Here is a 21,852-nt window from a genome sequence, read left to right as displayed (position 1 = left end):
TTCTTGGAGCAGCTACTCTTGGAGCCCTCAAAAAGGATAAGATCTTCCCTCTCCTCTAAGATGAAAGGAAATTATCTACTGGTGAACAGTATATTGCAAAATGATCTACCTTTATCTTTTTAACCAGCTTATTTTCTTCTTCATCATCTGTTTCTGGAAATTCGTATATTTTAATTTTGTGCTCTTGGATTTCTTTCATAATCTAAAAGTGAAAACATTACGTTATTAACAGTCAAACAATCAGTAAAATTATTACTGAAGCATGCATTATTTACTTGCTGTCACCTGGTCATTCTATTCCCTCCATTTGGCACTGGAGAATTCTCTGCTTTTTAAACTGACCTTTGCAATGAAGTTAATGCCTCAGATGACTGCTTTCCAATAATCTAATTTTTGGAAATTTGTCTGAAATTTAACCTTGGAATTTTCCATGTATTGCACATAATCTAAATAACCTGTTCTTTCAATAAAACTTTCTTCACAAAAGTCTGAAGTTTCAAGCATAGTTAAATAATACAAGTTTCTACTGTAGCTACTGTTGTCACTCCTACTTCTGTTCACCTCCAGCTCAGCTGAACTGGCACTGCTTGAAGCAGTGTCACCTGCCTCTCACTCTCAGCAGAATTTGTGACAGGTGGACTGACTCCAGTGGCAAGCACAGAACAAACATGAAAAGGTTAGTGAAAATTTAAGAGTAGCTGAGTGTCTTAAAAAATTAAGACTCTCACTGTCCTAATTTCTAAATTACCTATTTGAAAGTTATTTTTAATAAATCTGATTTCAGTTGTCCAGAATTTTGGAATAGGAAAGTGCTAAACCATTTAAAAACAGACATTGCTGTGGCTAGAGGATGTAGTGTTTCGTATATCATTTTGCAGCTTGAGAGAGCATGTGACTCTAGCATGTGACTCTAGTGCAAGGCTTTATTTTCAAGAGACTGATTTAGGAAAAAAATTGAAGATGGCAACAAAAATATACAACATATTAAACAAGCTGCATACTTATTAACATTAAGAAACAACATTCTGCCACCTTCTTCCTATTTTTGTACATGAAATTCTACATCACAGAAATATCTCAAAATAGAATTCATGTCCACTCTGGAATGGCATTCCCTTTACAGTCCCAAACCCAATTTTTATACCATGCTGTCTACCTATTTTATTAAAATTGTCTTCTGAGAAGCTGGATCCTCTAGAAACTTGCACTAGAAACAGTACAAAAAAATGAATTTGCTACTTCACTTTCTCATCCTGGCTTCTCCCACTCCCCTAAAAAGAACAAATTGTGCCACTGCGATGATTCACTCTGTAGCCACGGAGGAGATGAATTTAAAGCCCATTCTACAAATCTAATACACGAGAACAATTTTGCAGCCACAACTATATTACAACAATATCACTACCTTCAAAATTTAAATACTGGAGTTCTGATAAGCAGCTTCAGATTAAGTGTCACCTATAACGTCCGTTAGCTAGCTACTTGCTCTTCTTTAGTCTTGATGGTTTCACGCACTTTGTTAACATTTCCATACAACCAACGAGACTAGTAAAACAGGCATTATTTCACACTTTGTTCTACAACTATTTCAACTCTGAAAGCTCTCTTTCATGCTTTCACCGTTAAAGACACAAATTCAGTGCACATATTTCACTCATCAAGAATCCCACAGCACTTTTAATATTTCTCCCCCAAGGATAGGATTGTTCCACCAATATATTCCAAACTAGTGATATGTGTTACTCAGTTTTGCAGCTTTGAGCTACTGCTTTGAGGTTTAATCTTACTTTACGAAAAATTAAAATTAATTAGCTGCTTGGAAACCAAAGCACTAAATGAGGATATGTTGTAAATATATATTAATCTTTCAACTCACCTGTTTTTTAAATTGTTGGCATTCCTCAGGTGTAAGTGTGTCTGCTTTGGCAATAAGTGGAATGATATTGACTTTTTCATGCAGGCGCTTCATAAACTCAATATCCAAAGGCTTAAGTCTGAAAAACAGCATTAGGATCTTGTAATTTAATTCTTTAAGCACTGAGCATTAGAACCCCCCCCAAAATATGCTCTGTTTTCCACAGCATTTTATCAAAATTAAGAACAAAAGAACAGCTGTACTGGGTCAGACTTAAGGTCCATTTAGCCCAGTATCCTGTCTTCCCACAATGGCCAATGCCAGGTGTCGCAGAGGGAATTAACAGAACAGGTAATCGTCAAATGATCCATCCCCCATTCTTTTGGGAACTCCCTTTCTTGAGGAAAATGCAACCAGTTATATTCACTTCAACTCTCATGTCGTGTTTAAGGCTAACCACTTTAAATGTACAGCTCATATGCACCTGACAGGCAGTCCTGCCTGCGCTTTGGAAATGCTGACTTACTGGAAGTAAAATGGATGAGTGCACGTTACTGCATAAGTCTCTAACAGTAGCAATAGCATATTGTTCACTTTAATGATTTGATGCTTGAAAGAAAGTTCTGGAGACAAGAAGGTGGAATACCACTGCACATTTATATAAATGAATAATGTGGACTATAGGTTTCTTGATAATGCTACAGAAGAGTGATTAACTGGAGCATGAACTCCAGGTCTGTCAGTTTTAAAGTGTTCAATTTTATTCTTTACAAAATAATTTTCAAGTTATTTCTTCTGACAGACTGAGAAGCCACAGCACTGACTAAAATAAAAAGCCATCTTCTTGACACAGCACTACCAAAGATCTTCAAACGTGACACTCAGAAATATCCTTGTTTATTCCAAGCCTGGGCCCCTCAGGGAGACCATCAACTATGATTATGTAATGTGGACAAGTATCCATCAGGATGATATCAAATTCATTTTCATTTGTTTCGCCATGCCCGATAGTAAGAGCATTATTGAGACTACAATCAGGGAAAGAGTAGATCGTGTTAGTGATGGAGATGTGAATCATGTCTGAAGTGTCCCAACTCTGTCTAGCATTTCTGTCTGTTCAGGGTAAAGCAATTTGGTTGTACGAAAGTTCCAAGTTTTTCCCCAGAGCCCTAAAAATTGGCAGTCTCCCTACACTTTATTCTCATGCATTGTTTCCTAATTTTATTATAGCAAGAATTTATTAATACCACCCACCATTTTTTAAACCAAAAGACCTAAATAAACTAAATACTCTGAAACTTCTTAAATGTTGCCTACCATCAGGATGCACAATTAGGTAATTTGTTAGATAGTCCTAAACCTTCCATCAATCCTGTGAAACAACCCGACCTTCTCAACACAGTTTGTTGTGAAAGTACTTAAGCGTTTCAAACCACCATAGTGTGAGGAAAAATTCAGATGCAGCTGACCCGTGAAGCGGCTAACCTTGTTAAGCACACTTCTTCAACTTCCTAACCCTTGAGATTATGATTCTCCGTGCAGTAAATCAGCCTTTGTGGTTGCCACATCTCAAAAAAGATATATTGGAATTGGGAAAAGTTCAGAAAAGGCAACAATAATTATTAGGTATCAGAGGGGTAGCCGTGTTAGTCTGGATCTGTAAAAGCAGCAGAGAATCCTGTGGCACCTTATAGACTAACAGACGTTTGAGGCGTTGAGCTTTCGTGGGTGAATACCCACTTCATCAGACACAGTAGTGGAAATTTCCAGGCAGGTATATATATGCTAGCAAGCAAGCTACAGATAACGAGGTTAGTTCAATCAGCGAGGATGAGGCCTGTTCTAGCAGTAGAGGTGTGAAAACCAAGGGAGGAGAAACTGGTTCTGTAATTGGCAAGCCATTCACAGTCTTGTTTAGTCCAGAGCTGGTGTCGTCAATTTGTAGATGAACTGAAGCTCAGCAGTTTCTCTTTGAAGTCTGGTCCTGAAGTTTTTTTGCAGCAGGATGGCTACCTTAAGGTCTGCTATAGTGTGGCCAGGGAGGTTGAAGTGCTCTCCTACAGGTTTTTGTATATTGCCATTCCTGATATCTGATTTGTGTCCTTTATCCTTTTCCGTAGTGACTGTCCAGTTTGGCCGATGTACATAGCAGAGGGCACTGCTGCATATGATGGCATATATTACATTGGTGGACGTGCAGGTGAATGAACCGGTGATGGTATGGCTGATCTGGTTAGGTCCTGTTGTGTCGCTGGTGTAGATATGTGGGCAGAGTTGGCATCGAGGTTTGTTGCATGGATTGGTTCCTGAGCTAGAGATACTATCGTATGGTGTGCAGTTGCTGATGAGAATATGTTTCAGGTTGGCAGGTTGTCTGTGGGCAAGGATTGGCCTGCCACCCAAGACCTGTGAAAGTTTGGATCATTGTCCAGGATGGGTTGTAGATCCCTGATGATGCGTTGAGGGTTTTAGCTGGGGGCGTATGTGATGGCCAGTGGAGTCCTGTTGGTTTCTTTCTTGGTTGTCTTGCAGTAGGGGCTTCTGGGTACACGTCTGCTCTGTTGATCTGTTTCCTAATTTCCTCGTGCGGGTATTGTAGTTTGAGAATGCTTGGTGGAGATTTTGTAGGTGTTGGTCTCTGTCTAAGGGTTAGAGCAGATGCGGTTGTACCTCAGTGCTTGCGTGTAGACATGGATCGTGTGATGTGCCCGGGATGAAGCTGGAGGCATGAAGGTAGGCATAGCGGTCGGTAGGATATGAACAGTTTCCATATTACGAGAGATTAATAAGACTAAGATTTTTCAGCTTGGAAAAGAGATGACTAAAGGGGATATGATAGAGTCTATAAAATCACAACCTTTATTAGGGATATGGAACAGTTCCATATTACGAGAGATTAATAAGACTAGACTTTTCAGCTTGGAAAAGGATGACTAAAGGGGGATATGATAGAGGTCTATAAAATCACAACGGGTGTGGAGAAAGTAAATAAGGAAGTGTTATTTATTCCTTCTCATAACCAAGAACTAGGAGTCACCAAATGAAATTAATAGGCAGCAGGTTTAAAACAAACAAAAGGAAGTATTTCTTCACACAATGCAGTCAACCTATGGAACTCTTTGTCGGAGGATGCTGTGAAGACCAAGATCAAGATCAAAAAAGAACTAGATAAATTCATGGAGGACAGGTCCATCAATGACTATTAGCTACTATGGGCAAGGATGGTATCCCTAGCCTCTGTTTGCTAGAAGTTCAGAATGGGTGACGGGATAGATCACCTGTTCTGTTCATTTCCTCTGGTGTTGGCCACTGTCAGAAGACAGGATACTGGGCTAGATGGATCTTTGGTCTGACCCAGTATGGCCATTCTTATGTTATGTTTGATAGGACCTATCATGAACATAGTCTGAAAAGAAAGCCAATTTCCTATCTCTATGCAGATGCCTCCTGACTTATGCAATCATTCTGTTCCCAAAGCCTTGCATAACTCAAATTTTGTGCAAGTCCGAACCGTATATCCATATGTTATGCAAAAATGTCTGCAACTCGAAAATCCTATTTTTGGTTTATGGAACTTTTTCCGTAAGTGCAAATTTGCATAAGTCGGGTCTTGCGTAACCCAGGGAGCATCTGTACAAATAAACTTCACAGTGCAGCAGTCTCTCATGGACCGGACCTCCATTCAGAACTTGTCAAGACCACTCCTATAGTCTAAGGCAGTGGTTCTCAAACTTTCCAGGGTCACGCCCCCCCATTGTCCGACCCTCGCCCACCGAAGCAGGAGTCAGGAGCAGGGGATGCCGCTCCTGGAGGATAGGTGGGAGAACATGGACAGGGTTAAGGGGAGAGAAGCTGGGGCCACAGCTGGGTATAGGAACAGAGCTGTGGCTGGGAACTGGGACCAGGGACAGAGACTCAACTGGGCTGCAATCAGGGGCCGAGGCTGGTTATGGAGCCATGGTTAGGGGCCAAGGCTGGGGTCAGATGCAGAGCTGGGGCCACGGCCAGAGCAGAGCTGGAGGCAGAGAGTGGCTAGCTTGTGCTCCTTCCCTGTCCTAGCCCTAGCCCGGGCCCTGCCACCCCCCACCACCAAATGTTCCTCCACTCTCCCCATAGTTTGGGAACCTCTGGTGTAAGGGCTAAGTTTGATAAGAGAGCAACGGATGTGGATCTATCACCCCTTCCCCAAGAGATACCTAGCAGTGCTGTCAACTCCCTTTAGCCTAGAGAACAATAGCTCAAATTCAGAGTCTGTTCTCTTGCCTGCCAATAACGATAACACTAGGTCACCTGAATAGTTCTCTCCTCTTATTTATTTGGAACAGAGCACAAATTGCCAGGTTAAATTACAATGTACTCTACAGTTACAGTGTTTCCCATTTTAAACTGAAACTGACCTACATTTAATTCAATAGTAAGAACTTTGAGTGTCAATTGTCAACAGTACAGGGGCACGTTCTTCACCTAAATGATTGTTTGATAAAGTAGAATATCAATTTGGGTACCAATAGGGAACAAAGTTTGTTACTTTCATTTATTTCTTACATTCTGTGCTTTGATATTCTAATATTTTAGATGTAAGATGTATTTGACAAATACTGAGTTGAGTCATTATGACAAAACACCTAGACCTCCAAGACTAATACACCAATACTAATACTCTAAGATTGTACCTTAGAAACATGCTTCTCTGATTTATAACATGTACAGATATGACTTCAATAAAAAGCTACATTATAAAAAAAAGTTTAAGCTGGGATTAGATCAGGCCACTGTTAACAGATTTGATTTTATTTCTATTTATACTGGCTTCTCATTTAAATTTTTCCCCCACAATTGAATTTAGTACAGGACTGTTCGGGCCAGATTGTCAGAACTGGAAAATTAGTGTTACACACTGAATAGATACTACAATAGCAAGGGCGACACAAGCTTCCGCTTCCACCAAAATAACCCAATGCTGGTTTAGAGGACAAGCCCTAGGGCTGAGAATTCTGTTCAGTTTCTGTCATGGTATAAAACCCCACTCTGAACCTTAGAGTCCAAAAAATGAGGTACCAGCTTGAATCCCCCTAAGCTTAATTACCAGCTTAGATCTTGTAGTGCTGCCACCAATCAGGACTTGGAGTGCCTGGTATACTCTGGTCCCCCCAAAACCTTCCCTGGGGACCCTAAAGACTCAAACCCCTTGAGTCTCACAACAAAGTGAAATAAACCATTCCCCTCCCTCCTTTCTTCCTCCTAGATCCTCCCCTCCCTGGGTACACTAGGAGATCACTGTGATTCAAACTCCTTGAATCTTAAAACAGAAAGGAATGTTACCTCCCCTCCCCTCCTCTTTTCCCCTCATCCAGAGGCAATACAGATTCAAGCTCCGTGAATCTAAAACAAAAGGGGAAATTCACCCTCCCCCACCTCCTCTCTCTCCCTTCTCCCACTAATTCCCTGGTGAGTACAGACTCAGTTCCTCTGAGCCTTAACAAGGGGAAAAAATCAAAGCTTTTAATAAAAGAAATAAAAAGTAAAAATTATCTCTGTAAATCAAGATGGAATATTACAGGGTCTTTCAGCTTATAGAGAATCCTCCCCCCCAGCATACATACAACTTAAAAATCTTTTCGGCAAAATACACATTAAAAATCTTTCCAGCCAAATACACATTTAAAACCTTCCAGCCAAATACATATGTGCAAATAAAGAAAACAATCAAAAGACTAAAATCGCCTTTCTCCTGGTACTTACTAAAATTAGAACAGAAGAGATTTTTTCAGAAAGATTGGAGGAATCTGCCTACATGTCTGGTCCCTCTCAGAACCCAGAGAGAACACCCAAAGAAGACTTCCCTCCACCGAGATTTTTCAAGTATCTTGTCTCCTGATTGGTCCTCTGGTCAGGTGTTCCAGGTTCACTGTTTGTTAACCCCTTACAGGTAAAAGACATTAACCCTTAACTATCTGTTTATGACAGCTTCCATGCTGATTAAGTTATCTGAAGGGCCAAGACAGTTAACAAGACTGGCAATTGCATGAAGAGGTCCACTGTGAGTAGATTTATTCAGTTTATTTCAGTTAAGCAGCTGGGAAACTGGATTCAAATCAGCAAAAGGCTGTGTACATTTCAACTCATCTTGTACTTTTAAAATCTGTGAGAAATAGAGATTGTTTGTTCCCATAGACAAATACTGGAATCTTATTTATTCGGTGCTATCAAACCCAGACGGGCTGGCAAAGGCTAAAATTTTCTAAAATACTACATGCACCTGAATTTCTTTAAATAATATTTATAAGGATTTAAAGCTGTAATCCAATAAACTCTCGTGGAAAGGTACTTAGCACTAGCTACTGTATATGTGGAATTAAGTGTTAGCTTTTCAACTATAGTTAAAAAAAATCAAAAAACTTCCATTAAGCATCAAACACAATGCATATTAAGTTTAAGCAAATTTATTTGGTGATGTGGGCCCATTTTAGCATGTCCAGGCCAAAAGCTTCAAAAATTAATACAAAACTGAGGGGAAAATATACTGAAGCAGAGAGGTATTTCACAATGTTGTTGGCTTTTGTAAACAGAAATATTGGAGCTAACAGCCTCAAATAAAAAGGGAGTGGATAATTCCAGGGAGATTTCCATGAGAGATCTAATCCTGGAACTTAATCCCAATTCTGGGTAACTACTACACCCCAGTTTGTTAATCTACTGGGCATGTGTCATAAATAGATAGCTAAGGGTTAATGTTTCTTTCACCTGTAAAGGGTTAACAAAGGAAACCAAACACCTGACCAGAGGACCAATCAGGAAACCAGATTTTTCAAAGCTGAGGGAGGGAATGTTTTGTGTCTGTGTCTCAGCTATGAGAGGGGATCTTTTTCTATCTTCAAGCTTCTAATCTTCAGTTTCCCAGTTGTAAGTACAAAGGTAGAAAAATAATAGGCTGTTATTGTTTTTTTTGTATTTACATGTGTGTAGTTGCTGGAATGTTTAAATTGTATCTCTTTTTGGGATAAGGCTCTTTATTCATTTTTCTTTTAAGCAATTGAACCTGTATTATTTCAACCTTGATACAGAAAATATTTTTATGTCTTTTTTTTTCTTTTTATATAAAGTTTTCTTTTTAAAGACTTGTTGAGGTTTTTTCTCATCTCTGGGTAGGCTAAGGAACGAAGGGGAGGGAAATTCTGTGTGTTAGATCTACGGAGGGTGAATCTCTGCAACACCAGGAATTGGTGGAGGGAGAAGACAAAGGGGGAAGAGAGATAGATTCTTTTCTGTTTCCTGGTATTTGGTTGTCTTTGTGGAAGAGAGGAGACATGCTTCTTGGTATCGTGATGTAAAGAGGTTGCATCAGTAATTCTCAGGTTAGCCCAGAGAGGAATTTTCTGAGTGGGAGAGAGAGGGGAAGGGAAGGAGTTATTTCCCTTTGTGGTAAGACTCAGGGCTTCTGAGTCTTGGGGTTCCCCAGGGAAGGGTTTGGGGAGACCAGAGGGAGCCAAAACCCTGGAATTTTTTGGCTGGCGGCAGCGAGATCAAATCTAAGCTGGTAATTAAGCTTAGAGGGGTTCATGCTAGCTTCTCAGGTTATGAATGCTAAGGTTCAAATCAGGTTCTCACAATTTCTCAAGCTATTGCTGAGGGTGTGTGCGATCTTCAGTGGAAGGGAACTTGCTGTCCCTGTGTTCATTCTTCAGCAGTTGGGGCAGTCTTTCTGGATTTAATGTGATTATTTTTCATGTACATACATGTGCTAACACTTCAATTTTTATTTAATGAAAATACTTAAGAATTTTAAAACAAAGAGAGCAAAGAAAAGATACCCACTCTACACATATTTTTACCCATTGTAAATGGAGTTTTGTTTTATTCAGAATAGACAGAAAGATGTGTTTCACTTGACAATGACAATTATATAGGCCACAGTGAGCCCAGGAACAAGATCAGACCATGTAACACCATAAAAAACAGGTAGGAGGTGAGTAATATTGTTGACAGATAAGGCAATATCCTTTAAAAAAAAAAAGGAAAAAAAATAATAAATAGGCCTCATTCCATTTATATTGCCTGAGCACATTTGTCTTCTTGATTCAATGGATTTTGGGGCAGCGTCACATTCTGGGGTGCAATCCAGACCAGTGAGGGGCTGTGTCAACTTCCTGCCCCATAACCATGGGTGCCTCACAATGCTTTGCTATTGGAGCTTCCAATCTAAACGACTTACAACCAGCCTGAGTATCGGTGTGCTAGACAGCATTGGTTCAGCAGCTCTGACTCTAGTAGCCTATCTACAGGCCCCTGCCCCCCACCGGCTTCCACCAGCCTTGTTTACCACTTTGCAGGGAGACCCTTGCTTTCCATTTCTAGTTTAAAGTACAAATGTAACAAGCAGAGAAAGTCACTCACAAATTAATCAAAGTTGTAATACCACAATAAATTGCTGTATAGTTCCAACTTCAGATTAACATGGCCCAAGATCAAGTACTTCAAAAGTGCAATTTTCTCTCTCTCCCACTAGAGAGAAGTCTGACCAAGTTAAAAGTGAGATGGAGTGGATGAAAGTTTGCATAATAGTGAAAATAGGTGAATTAAAAGTAGAATTTCAGTATCAGGAGTTTTCAACTCACTGGACAAAAGCCATGCTAAGTCCCAATATGAATTTATGGCAAATATGAACCACTTGAACATAAGTACATTTCCCCTTCCTTTTGAGCTATCATTTGAGTTCAAAGAAAGTTGAAAATTTGTTGGCTGAGTTCTGGGAGCATCTTCTACAGTTAAAATTGTTAATAAATTGTGTGATAATTAATACAGAAATGGCATTAGGGAAACGAAAGACGTATGAATGTTCACAAAATGGGATAAACTGACAATTTTTTTCTTGGCAACTAATCCTATTTCCTGATATTCTGATTTATTACAAGTCTGGTTTGCTAGTGTTTGGCAAGCCAAATTAAAATTACCTTGTGAAATTAAACAGCCTGCAGTTTATATGTTGAATAATCCTGACTTGGAATTTTGCATATTTTAGGAATGCCAAAGTTTGAAAGTGCATTAGGGGCGAAAGGCACATTAAAATATTAAGATACTAACCCATGTCCTGAAGGAGCAATGAAGTATAAACAACACTGCACCCTATTATCTGGCATCTGACGTCGATTCACACGAGATTCTGCATTCAGGTAGTCTTCAAACTTACTGTCGATGTAGTCGATAACAGGCTGCCAACTACAGAATGTACGTAAATAAAAACCTGTAAGACCAGTTATACATATCACATACGCATTAAACATCAATTTCTGAGATACACATACTGTTTATCTGTTTTCAAAAAAATGAGTGTATGTACAGTATTGCTAGCATATCTAGTTTAAAAATATGGAGATATTTAAATGTAGGAGGAGAGATGGACAAATTATATTCTAAACCACTTTAAAATAACAGAACTCTACTTCTAACTTGAATGTTAACCAATGCATTCCTAAATGCCAGAAAACTTTAAGAGCTGCTCTTATAGTCAACAGAATTTCAAACTGTTGTGCAATGAAAGTAAATATAAATTGTTAGTACAATATAAACTAAAATACTCTAAGGAGTACACAAAGTAAAAGTGAAAGAATAAAGGATTCAATACTTTAAAGGACCATTCAACTCTTCAAAAAAAAAAAAAAAAGACAAATAGCATGACAGCTTTAAGACAACAGTTCACACGTCCACTGAAAAGCCCTTTAAACACAACTATACACTGTAATAGTATTCAACTGAACACTTACGAACAGTAACTAAAGGAATACTCTTTACAGGATGCCAAAGGATTCTAATCCTGTGACAACACAGAAATAATTAGTTTCAGCTTCTTGGGAGCATTGATAACACACAAAAGGCTGGAGATTCTGTTCACATTTGAGCTAGTTAGAGAGAAGCTGAAAGCATTTTAACCAAATTAAAATGGCAATAGGCAACCCAGCTTTTAAAATAAAATTTCTGGCTAAAAGAGAAATTGCCAATATAAATGTATAAAAGTTTAAAGAAGTAAACCTTATAATTTAAGAGAAAAATTGGCATCTTTAAAATGAGTTTTGATAGTAAATGATCACAAGGACAATAATATTCAAATTTACGTTGGGATATCATAAGAAAGTAATTTCTTACCAATTGCTATTATCCACCGCATCTCCAAATCCTGGTGTGTCAACTATTGTGAGTAGTAACTGAACACCACCTTCTTTGATTAAAACTTTTGACTGTTCAACCTATAAGAGTAAAAGGATTTAAATTCTCATATAGTAGTTATAATACAACAATGATTTTAAGTCACTTATTTCAATGAAAAAACTCAGACTCAATGTGTCTAGATAGCCATTGGCATACAAAGTATACATCAACAATTATAGACTTGAGCAACTTTACAGTTCAAAATGGCAGCTGCAAAGACTCATTATGCCTATGTCATCTGACTTTTTATTTAACCTTTAAGACAAAGTGAGGAAAACTGGATACTATCAGTGTTAGAAAATCTATTTGTAAAGTATTTGGAGAGAAGCTTAATATTTTCACTAGCTGATAGCATTATCCAATATTTTCATTGGTTGGCAGCATTTTAATTAGTTCCAATTTTATGCAGTTTTAGAACTCAATTAGAAAAACAAAGTGACCAATATTGATAGAAATTTAGCAAAAAGATCCCAAGACTTGCACAGTACATACTACATCTTGTTGCAACTCAGTATATGTATTCTTACATCCATACATATGGAAGATCATACTAAGAGAAATTACTCCACTTTACCCCCTTTAAAGGAAGAGACTATCCTTTTCAAAAAAGTGAATAAAGCTTGTGATCCCTACTATTTTTATACATTTTGTTTAAAAATAACTGTTTTAGAAAATTTAGTGTTTGTAAAAATCAGTCCCGGAACACAGTCTTCCACTATAAATATTTGGAATTTTATTTTTCAGTTTTAAAAGCAAATAAGCTTCTCCTCTCTCCTTTCCCTAAAAACATATATCGATTCTTATGAATAGTTAGCAAGATTGCCAACATTAAGTGTTGGTTTCTTGGGCAGAGATAACACATACAGGTTTTTAAAAACCCAGCTGGAGCTAGTTTCGCCAATATCTGTAGTACAATATTATCCAATCAGGTTTTGGTTATGTACGCAAAGTACCTCATCCCACCATGAGGTTATCTGTAGTAGCCACCAACTTTGCATTAAATTTGAAGCTAAAATGTGGACCCCCCTTTTTATGAAGGCTTATTAGTGTTAGATAAAATCAAAGGAAACAAGATTATTAATTTTGATATTTGTCTGTTGCAGTAGTCTATGCAGATTGCTTTTCTACACTATGGTAGTAAGGAGGAGATGAGAGGCTCAAGTCCTCACAACCACCTTTCCTTGGGGCATCAATCATATTTCAAGAATGCAGAAGCACTATTCAATCCTCTGCCACCTTAAGTTGACAACTGAAGGAATGCACATGATATGCACAGAACTTTCCAAAGAGTAATGTTCCGTACCTCCTGGAGTAGCATGGCTAGCAGGACTTTGCTCCAGGACTTATTTAGCTATGTTAACATCAGTGACTAATTCTAGGAATGAAAGCTTGTCCATGCACATTAACTCTTTTGCCTCTCAAACTGCCAAGAAGTTTGGTGGTGCTTTTCCTGCTGTTGACTAAGACAACCAATTAAGATCTAGCAAGTTAAATGACCATTCGCTAGACCTAGGCCACGTCTACACTACGCAATATCGAATTAGCTAAAATCGGTTTCATAAAACTGATATTATACATTCGATTTCACGGGGCCACACTAGGCACAGTAATTTGGCGTTGTGCATCCATGGTCTGAGGCTAGCGTCGATTTCTGAAGCGTTGCATTGTGGGTAGCTATTTCGTAGCTATCCCATAGTTCCCGTAGTCTCCCCCGCCCTTTGGAATTCTGGGTTGAATCATTGTCGCGGGTGGTTCTGGGTAAATGTTGTCAGTCATTCCTTCCTCCGGGAAAACAACAGTTGACAATCCATTCGCGCCGTTTTTCCCTGGATTGCCCTGGCAGACGCCATAGCACGGCAACCATGGAGCCCGTTCAGCTTTTTTTTTTCCGGCACCGTATGTGTACTGGATGCCGCGGACAGAGGCGATACTCCAGCGCTACACAGCAGCATTCATTTGCTTTTGCATGATAGCAGAGATGGTTACCAGTCGTTCTGTACCGTCTACTGCCGGAGTAAACTGGCAATGAGCATGACGGTTATCTCTCGCCCTCTGACTGTTTTGCTTTTTTTGCTGCTATCCCATGAGTGCCCTGGCTGAGATCAGCCGGGGGCACAAAGCAAAACTGGGAATGACTCCCCAAGTCCAATCCCTCCTGTTATGGTTTCTAAAAATAGAGTCAGTCCTGCTAGATAAGGGGGCAAGTGTACTAGAGGCAACCGTGTATCAGGCACAGCTGCTCCGTCCGTCAGTATTCTCAGGGGTGCCCTGCACAACCACCGTTGCTTCCCTCCTCCCACCTTCCTGGGCTATCCGTGGCAGTGTCCCCCCAGTTTGTGCATAAAGTTATAGGCAATGCAGGAATAAGAAACGAGACTTGTTAGTGAGATAAATGAAGGGCGGAGGCCACCTCCCGGGGCTATGAAGTCCAGGCAGGACAATAAGTGGTGCGGTGGAAGGAGCCCAGATGCTGCTGCTATGAAGTCCAGGCAGTACAGAATCTTTTCTTTACACAGGAAAGGGAGGGGCTGATTGAGAGCTAGCCCCCCAGTTGCTATGATGAAGACGGTTACTAGCCGTTCTGTCCTATCTACTGGGAGTGACCAGGAACTCATTCCTGTTTTCAACCCAGGCGCCCATATTCAGTTAAAAAGCATTGGGAGCACTCAAGGTTCGTGAGGACAGTTACAGTCTCTACTCACCATCTGCCACAGAGAGGGTAGAGGAGGAATACGCTCTTCACTGCTGCAGCATCGCGTCTACGCAGCAAGATTCAGTAGACATAGGGTGACACTGAAAGAAGTCAAAGAAATGATTTCTTTTTCTTCTCTTTCACGTGGGGGGGGGGGGGTAAAGAAATAGGACTTATTCCCTGAACCAGGCCAGACTCTGTGTTTGAACGCTACGACACTGGAGCTCAGCAAGATCAAATACCTTTTCAGAACTGCTGTGGACTGTGGGATAGCTGGATCCTCAGACCCCTCCCCATGAGCATCCATTTGAGTCTCCTGGCTTCCCGTTACCTTGTCACGCCAGCACTGTGTGCCTGGGAGAATTTTTTCAAACGCTTTGGCATTATGTTCTGTAACGGAGATTTGATAGCAACAGAATGTCTCACCATAAGCAAATCAATCCGTACTCCCGTACGGTCCATGCTGGAGCTCTTTTTGGATTTGGGACGCATCGCCACCCGGTGCTGATCAGAGTGCCACATGGGCAAACAGGAATGTTAATTCAAAAGTTCGCGGGGCTTTTCCTGTTTACCTGCCCACTGCATCCGAGTTCAGATTGCTGTCCAGAGCGGTCAGTGGTGCACTGTGGGATACCGCCCGGAGGCCAATAACATCTATTGCTGTCCACACTAACCCTAATCCGATATGTTTATATCGATTTTAGCGCTACTCCTCTCGTCTGGGAGGAGTACAGAAGTCGATATAAAGTGCTCTTTATGTCGATATAAAGAGCGTTGTAGTGTGGATGGTACAGCGTTAAATCGATTTAACGCTGTTTAAATCATTTAAACGCGTAGTGTAGACCAGGCCCTAGGCTCAAAGAGATGTCCTAAAGTTAAGAATCTCTGTACCTTATTACCAAACTTGTAAACCATGCAGCCCTCCAGTCACGTTCATCTGCGTGAGCAAACACAGGCTACAGTTTTAGAACACTATTCCTATATACTACCTCGATAAAACGCTGTCCTTGGGAGCCAAAAAATCTTACTGCGTTATAGGTGAAACCGTGTTATATTGAACTTGCTTTGATCCACCTGAGTGTACAGCTCCTCCCCCCAGAGCACCGTTTTACCGCGTTATATCCAAATTCATGTTATATTGAGTGGCGTTATATTGAGGTAGCAATGTATTTATTTTCTGTATAAAATACTCCCCAGTCTGGGGCCCTTTCAATTTTTGTTCTTATGACAACTTTCCAGTTAAGTACCACTTTCACAAAAGCCTCAGTGACAGACGACTTAAAAACCCCAACTTTTATAAACAATTTATGTTATTTGGATGGGCTTCCTCACCAATCACACAATATAATACAATTTTGCTATTTTAGGGTACAGAGCATGTCAGTGATGCAAAGCTGTTTCTTACACATACATAGCGAACTGCAGAACACAGTGAAATCACCACGCTTGAAGTCAGCTGCAAGACACATTGCAACATGATCCAACTTAAAGTGAGTCACTAACAAATGGACAAACACCTTTAATAAAACAATAAATCTAGAATATACTTTGTAGAAAATGAGAAAATGAAACAATAGTCTTGCAGAGACAAGACACTGAACATTATTCAAATAAGAGCAAAGAAAGCCAAGTTGCTGAGGAAGATTCAATGTTTAATCCTAAGAATGACTTTTTAGCCTCCTCTGCACCTCCAAAATTATGAAATATCAGGAAAGGTGTGAATTAATTTATGCAATAAACATAAGCATCTCCACATCTGAATCATATTGGCTACTAAAAGGACAGGATTTTAGATTTTGGACACCCTCACTTGTGCCTAAACAGAAGAGAAAAAAATATCACTGGCATGCCTAGCCTTAAGTGCGAGCAACAAACACTATTGCTTGGAACCCTACACAGATTCCACAATGAGTGGTTGGATACTTTGACAAATGGATCAAGAGAGGAGGTACACAAGCCTGGATTCTCTCACCCGACCCTCCAAAGGTGGAACCAGACAAGGCCCAATCACAGAGTGAACTAAGTGAATTTGTGTCCATACATGGCCAAAATCTCAGAATGCAGCAACATCTGGAACAGATCCAGATAACTGTAAACTAGTGTCATTCACATTTAGAATCCAACTGTATCCTATCATCTGGTTTTACAAGTATTCCTGAGAGATTCATGAAAAACAAATTTGTTCAAGTTCTGGAATTTAAAACTTTTCTTAACAAACCCATTCCAAAATAACCATTTTCCCATGCACTTTAGTTAAGCAGGTCAGATTGGTCTATTTTACATTATTACACTGGATCCTATCAAACTAAATACAAGTCTCAGTCTCACTACAGTTGATGCTTGTTTGCAGCAACATTTTGTAAGAGCAACCACTGCTTACTGAGAAACATTTCCCCTGGGAACACTTTCCCTACTGTGAATTGTCGACACTCCTCATAACAGCAATAGCCACTTAGGAGCAACATAGCACAAAGGCACCGATATGTTCCTACTAATGAGTGTCTACTGTATTACTACTGGATCAAGCATTCCTATATCACACACCATTTAAAATATTTAACTGATGATCAAACAAACTGTATTTTACATAAAATCGCTTACTTTATAGCTTCTTCTGAATAGACCTACGTGAAATCAACTCTGCATAATTTTCGAAAAACATTGCCAAAGTCCTGACTGATATAAGTTGCAAAGTGGAAATGAGAAATCTTTTTGTGTTTGTTTAAAAGAATCCTTAGAATGAAACTTATTTTTCATTTTTGTTAAATAAAACTATTACCAATAACCTGCCTCGTGATTGTCAAGCACTGCCAAAATTACAGTTCATACTTATGCAGTTAAACTTCTCTATTCTAATCACCTTAACTCCTACTCAATAAATGTTTTTTACATGATACAGAGGAGCAAGAAAAATAAAGGGTAATTTCTACTCAGAATATTTCAATCCACATGAACAAGGAACATCAGGTATAGGTATTAACTGGGAATGATAAACATTAGAGCCCCTGAACATGCTGAATTTCAATTCATTATTTAAATCTGCCCCAAGAGCGCCCAACATGAGCATAAACATGGACACATGCTGATGCCATATGAAACGTTAAATTAATAGATCAAGAACCTCTACTTAGGTATAATATTTGAATTGGAATCGCAATTAAATATCGTCAGCCACAGGAGTCTCTAATACATATAACTTTCAAGGTCACAATTCTAATATTTTCCACTATTTACCTAAACGACATTTGAATTAAGAGACAATATTTGTTGATTTTTCAGCCATCACAAGATGCAGTTGTACATGAAAAGCAGACTGCCAGATAAGGGTAGCAACGGATCCTAAATAGGTGAATGACTTTCATACCATTACAATATAAATTGGTTGTCCTTATGGGAACTCCTAATTTAAGCATATGAACAGAGACTGAACAAAGTTAAACAAGTGGTGGAGTAGGGAGGACTAATTACTTCCAAACAATATGGATGTGCAGTTTCCATTTGTGTTTCAATTTGTATAAATCTAAATCTAGTAAGAATCCTCTTCAATCACAAGACACTTGATTTCACTGAATTCTTACTGGTGGCGTAAAAAAGAGGCATAGTTTTCAGGTATATGGCTAGCAGATTTTATGGCCAAAAAGGACCATTTTGACAATCTAGTCTGACCTCCTGCATAACAGGACAAAAGAACCTCATCCAGTCATTTCTGCATCAAGCCCATAAATTCTGTTTTGCACTACAGCACATCTTTTAGAAAGATATCCAATCTAGATTTAAAGACGAAGTGATTGAGAATCCACCCTGCCTTGTTCCAATAGTTAATTACTGTTAAAAATTTGCACCTTATTTTTAGTCTGAATTTATCTAACTTCAGCTTCCAACCACAGGATCTCATTATAATTTGTTCTGCTAGATTAAAAGAGCCATGTACGAAAATCTGTACTCCATGTATGTACTTCTAGACAGTGACCAAGTAATCTTAACTTTCTCTTGAAAAAAATAAAATTGGATTTCAGTCTCTCATAAATATATGTTTTCCAGATCCTGAATAATTTTTTTTAGATTTTTTTTTAACCCTTTCCAATGTGTCAACATCCTTTTTGAAGCATGAACACCAGACCTGTCCATTGTATTCCAACAATTCTCTCACTAACGTTGCATCCAGAGTAATACCACCTCCCTACTTATAATTCATCTTCCTCTGCTTATACATTCAATGATTATGTTTGCCCTCTTAGGTACAGCTTTGCAATGGGAGCTCATGTTCAGCTGACTATTCATGATTAACTCCAAGTCCCTTTCATTGCCAGTACATTCCAGCATACTGTTTCCCATCTTGTAAGCATAACCTATATTTGTTCCTAAAAGCATGACATTGCATTTGGCTGTAGTAACACGTACACTGTTCAAGTGAGCCCACTTTACCAGCTGATCAAGATGTATTTTGATAACTGACCTGTCCTCATTCGCCACTGCGCCAATGTGTGTGTTAATTACTGGTAAAATTTGCAGCTTTTTCATACTATTTATATTGTTGATAAATATACCGAATAACCTTGGGTCAAGAAACATTTCCATTTACAATTACTTTAAGGTGAGTTAACCAGTATTTAATCCATTTAATATGGGATACATTGATTTTGTATAGTGCTTTTTACTCAGGATTATTATAGGAGACTAAGAGCTTGTCTACATGGTGGGGTAACAGTCATATGAAGATATGATTTTAGAAGCGCATTAACATGTTTCACATTAATTGGTCCATGTAGACCCTGCTGGCACACACTAAAGGTTCACTAGTGCACTTTAATATAGGGCTGTTTCAAACATGGGCATGTTAATGTGCTTTAAAAACTACATGCTTGTAGGCTGGATTGCTGCTCTGTGTAGACAAGCCTGAAGTCTTTACAGAATTCTAGATATATTATGTCAACAGTACCTTTACCAACCAAATTTGTGATCTCAAAAAAGTTGTATCTACTTTGTTTGACAAGATCTATTTTCCAAGGTCACCTTGACTGGCATAAATTATACTACCCTCCTTTAATAACTGCATCATAAGAACATAAGAATGGCCCTACTGGGTCAAACTAAACGTCCATTTAGCCCAGTATCCTGTCTTTCGACTGGCCAGTACCACGTGCCCTAGAGGGAATGAACAGAACAGGTAACCATCAAGCGATCTCATTCCTTGTCGCTCATTCCCAGCTTCTGGCAAACAGAGGCTTGGTACGCCATTCCTGCCCATCCTGGCTAATAGCCATTGATCGATCTATCCTTCATGAACTTATCTAGTTCTTTTTTGAACCTTGTTATGGTCTTGGCCTTCACAATATCCTCAGACAAGGCGTTCCACAGGTTGACCGTGCGTTGCGTGAAGAAATACTTCCTTTTGTTTTAAACCTGCTGCCTATTAATTTCGTTTGGTGACCCCTAGTCCTTGTGTTTGAGAAGTAGTAAAACACTTCTTTATCTACTTTCTCTGCACCAGTCATGAAATATGATTGAGGTCTATAAAATCTTCTTAGCCGTCTCTGATGATATACTTTCTCTAAGGGTGGAGTAACCAGCTGCACTGCTCTCTTTACAACAACTGCTGGCTGATTTACAAAGCCATCCTAGAAAAAAATTCAGAGTAAAAGATTCTTGGCAAAAAATCCTAGAAGTAATACTTCAAGTAAAAACCTATTGGCAATAATCGGCCTCATGATTGCACTATTAGCATTTCCAAGATATTTTCCTAAGACTGTCGTCGTGCTAACTGGCCTAAAATTACTGGGGTCATCTCATTTACACTCTTTTAAATATTGGCATAACATCAACTTTTTTCCCAATCCTCTGGAACTTCCCCAGTGTTCCGAGATTTGTTAAGTCAAAATTAGTGGATCAGAGAGCTACTCTTGGTGTAAGTTATCCAGTCCTGCTGATTTAAAAAAGATTAACAGTCACTGTTTAACATCCTCCCTAGTTATTGAGGGAACAGAAAGTTTTGAATTATCACTATAAGATATGAATACATCATCCTGCCTCTTTTCAAGATTACTACTATTAGCCAATCATGGTTTTAAGCACACTCTTATATTGCACACATTACATAATTCAAATTCATGTTACATCATTAGGATTTGATTATTGGTGTAAACACACTAGATGACATTTACCTTGCATTAGTCTTTCAGATCTCGTAAACCTAATTGTTATTTTTAAGAGCAGATAAAATTCAAAAGACAAATGTGATTTAAATTATGGTGTAACTTTAAAGCATGATTAATACAAAGAAAATAGCATACAAAAAAATTAGGAACTTTTGGTCATCATCGTCTTTAGTCTGAAATATTTAAATTTAATTACCTAGTGGTAATATTTCCTCTGCCTGAATATAACTTCCCAGTTTTTAAATTTGCTAACTGCACTTTGTTACCTTGGATTCAACTACAGCATGACAAGCCTGTAAATAAAACAGTTTGAAACCCTACACAATTTATATGGCCAAAACTTTTACGAGAAAGGATATAAATTGAACAGCACAGTACACTTCAATTCAGTGCAATGCATTTGAGGAAGCATTCAGCTCCCCTAAAAAAGGGTCCGTCTATCCTGCCTTGGTCAGTTAGACCTTTTGGCATATATTTAACTTTTTCCACAACAATGCGAAGTCTTTTTGTAACTGTTAAAAAGAAGTGTCTCACTTTTTAACATGTATACCTATCATCTTTTGTACACTGAACCTGAATTCTGCAACAAGTGTCTCACACCAGCTCTCACATTTCGTCAACACTGAATTCTACAGCATTGTAACATTTTGGTGTAACGATAAGATACAGAGGAACATAGCCTCTTGAATAGTTTTGTAAGAATGACTGCAATTTCAGTTTGTCCAAGACAACTGCACTCGGGTGGCACAAAGAGGAGAAAAGGATTGGGCTGGATGGTTTGGAATCTGGAATGGGGAGAGGTCAGAAGATAGACAGGGCTTCTTTTTAAAAAGGCAACTGGAAAATAGGAAAGGTATTTAGGACATTAAACTTTGGAGAGTAATAAAAACATGAACCTAACACATTTACTGAATCTATATTGAAAAGGCCATGTATTTACAAAGCAA

General features: G+C 39.0%; 1 protein-coding gene across 4 annotated transcripts in view; it reads right to left on the bottom strand.

Moving 5' to 3' along the window:
• SEPTIN7 (septin 7) overlaps positions 1-21,852 on the bottom strand; it is a 145,915-nt gene that overhangs the window by 29,802 nt on the left and 94,261 nt on the right. For all 4 annotated transcript variants that reach the window (XM_032785457.2, XM_075062589.1, XM_032785458.2 and 1 more), the window contains 4 exons: positions 11,996-12,096; positions 10,937-11,071; positions 1,877-1,994; positions 110-202 (listed from right to left, as the gene is read on the bottom strand). In XM_032785457.2, coding sequence (XP_032641348.1) covers positions 110-202; positions 1,877-1,994; positions 10,937-11,071; positions 11,996-12,096 — 447 coding nt within the window. The remainder of the gene's footprint in view (positions 1-109; positions 203-1,876; positions 1,995-10,936; positions 11,072-11,995; positions 12,097-21,852) is intronic.

Source organism: Chelonoidis abingdonii, chromosome 2 (assembly GCF_003597395.2).
Source record: "Chelonoidis abingdonii isolate Lonesome George chromosome 2, CheloAbing_2.0, whole genome shotgun sequence".
Lineage (NCBI taxonomy): Eukaryota > Metazoa > Chordata > Testudines > Testudinidae > Chelonoidis > Chelonoidis abingdonii.
The sequence above is the reverse complement of the archived record's forward strand: the minus strand, read 5'-3'. Positions and strand labels throughout refer to the sequence as shown.